Source organism: Trypanosoma equiperdum (assembly GCF_001457755.1).
Source record: "Trypanosoma equiperdum strain OVI genome assembly, contig: ctg_190, whole genome shotgun sequence".
In the NCBI taxonomy this organism is placed as follows: Eukaryota; Euglenozoa; class Kinetoplastea; order Trypanosomatida; family Trypanosomatidae; genus Trypanosoma; species Trypanosoma equiperdum.
Genome location: NW_027123960.1, coordinates 1 through 1,572, shown reverse-complemented (window position 1 = coordinate 1,572; position 1,572 = coordinate 1). Strand labels below are relative to the sequence as shown.

At 32.6% G+C, this 1,572-nt stretch overlaps 1 pseudogene across 1 annotated transcript; it reads left to right on the top strand.

Annotated features, from left to right (window-relative positions):
* The first annotated feature begins 1,055 nt into the window (after positions 1-1,055).
* Positions 1,056-1,561, top strand: TEOVI_000051600:pseudogene (annotated as a pseudogene). The gene is given in 2 exon segments: positions 1,056-1,217; positions 1,220-1,561. Coding segments are annotated over 2 exon segments (504 nt in total).
* Positions 1,562-1,572: the final 11 nt, after the last annotated feature.

Sequence of the window (1,572 nt, the reverse complement as noted above, 5' to 3'; positions counted from 1 at the left end):
ATTAAGAATAATAGGATTATGTTGTGAGTGTGTATATACTAATACTATATTTATGATAATGACTTAAAATAATAAATGTGCGATTAATTAAAACGCTTGAAATGATGGCGCGACTGCACTGATAGCAAGTGAATGAGCGAGAGTAAAAGAGCACAAAGAATAATGTTAAAGGATATATAGAAAGGGAAAAGATGGTGAGAAATGGAGCTTGAATATACAGTTTGAAACACAAATATAACAAATGACATTATTATGCACATGGATATGATGGAGAGATCGGTGTAGGAGAGACAAAATACAGTGTAAAAACCAAATGGAGTTTATGCCTAATTCGCATAAGTAGCAATGCTACAGCAAGAAGAATGAAGAGAAATACAGAGCAAAAGACTATATGTGCACTACAACGCCACAGGGGAGAATTATACAGGAAGAGATTATACCTACCTTTTAGAAAAAAGTTGAATAAATTTTAATGAAATAATTCTAGTGGCAACAAGAAAGGCTTTAATTGATAGATTTATAGTTATTGAACCTATATGATGAAACAGGACGGTTGTGGTAGTTAGTACATGAAGTTAGTAAACTTCTTTGTATTTCTCCATACACTAGTTCACCTGACCACTTTAATTCCCATAGAAATGCATGAAGAGGGATTTTGAAAAGAAGTGAACACCGAGATACACGTGGTGTGTAACGGTAGGTGTGCGTGTGGAGCTAAATTCTAATACAAAAACAATTGATCAGTGCCTAATACAAGCTGCGAAAGCTGAGCATACACTCTTAAACACATATATCATAACAACACCAAGGAATTACTTACATATTTGAAAATTTTTCATTAATTAAAAATCCTTGGATCGCAATAAAGTAGTTTTATCAAGTTTTCCAAAGTATTTCTTTTATCCCCATCAAATCTTTAAAATATATAAGGTAATGAAATTTTCTATCTTGAGAACTTTATTACTACCGCTGTTATTAGCTTTAGTATTTATAAGCTCAATATCTCTTTAAGAAGACACAAAAGTAAACGTAACTGAAAAGGAGTCTATGAAGCCAGAGTGTTAGTGATTGTAGTTCAAACTCATGCAACTAAAGAATAGTGCAGAGTCATATTGAGTGCCAAACTAAGTAATGTTGAAATTATTATAATTGCAATGGGAGGTTTGTATAGCCGTGTCAAAAGGCCTAGATGGGTTATGGAATTTTTAGAAAAACAAATGCAACCGATGATGATATTGTGATTCATTTGGATGTGTGTGATGTTATAATATATGGCTGTGGCAAGTATGCGAATGCAGTGGAACATTTTATACAAAATAATTCTGATAATGAAAAGAAGTTTAGTGAGAAATATATAGTAAAAGAGAAGCACATTTCACCAATTATATTCATGACAATGGCAGAGTGTTATGTGCCTCATTCGAATATATTTATGATTTCAGAACACAAGGAGCATGTGCAGAGATGTTTTTGGTTCTTTAATGTAGGTTACAGAAAAGAGGAGGATAAAAAATTACCTCATTTACTAAAATCACCTCCTAGTGGAAAATCCTATCTTAGTGGTTGTGGTTT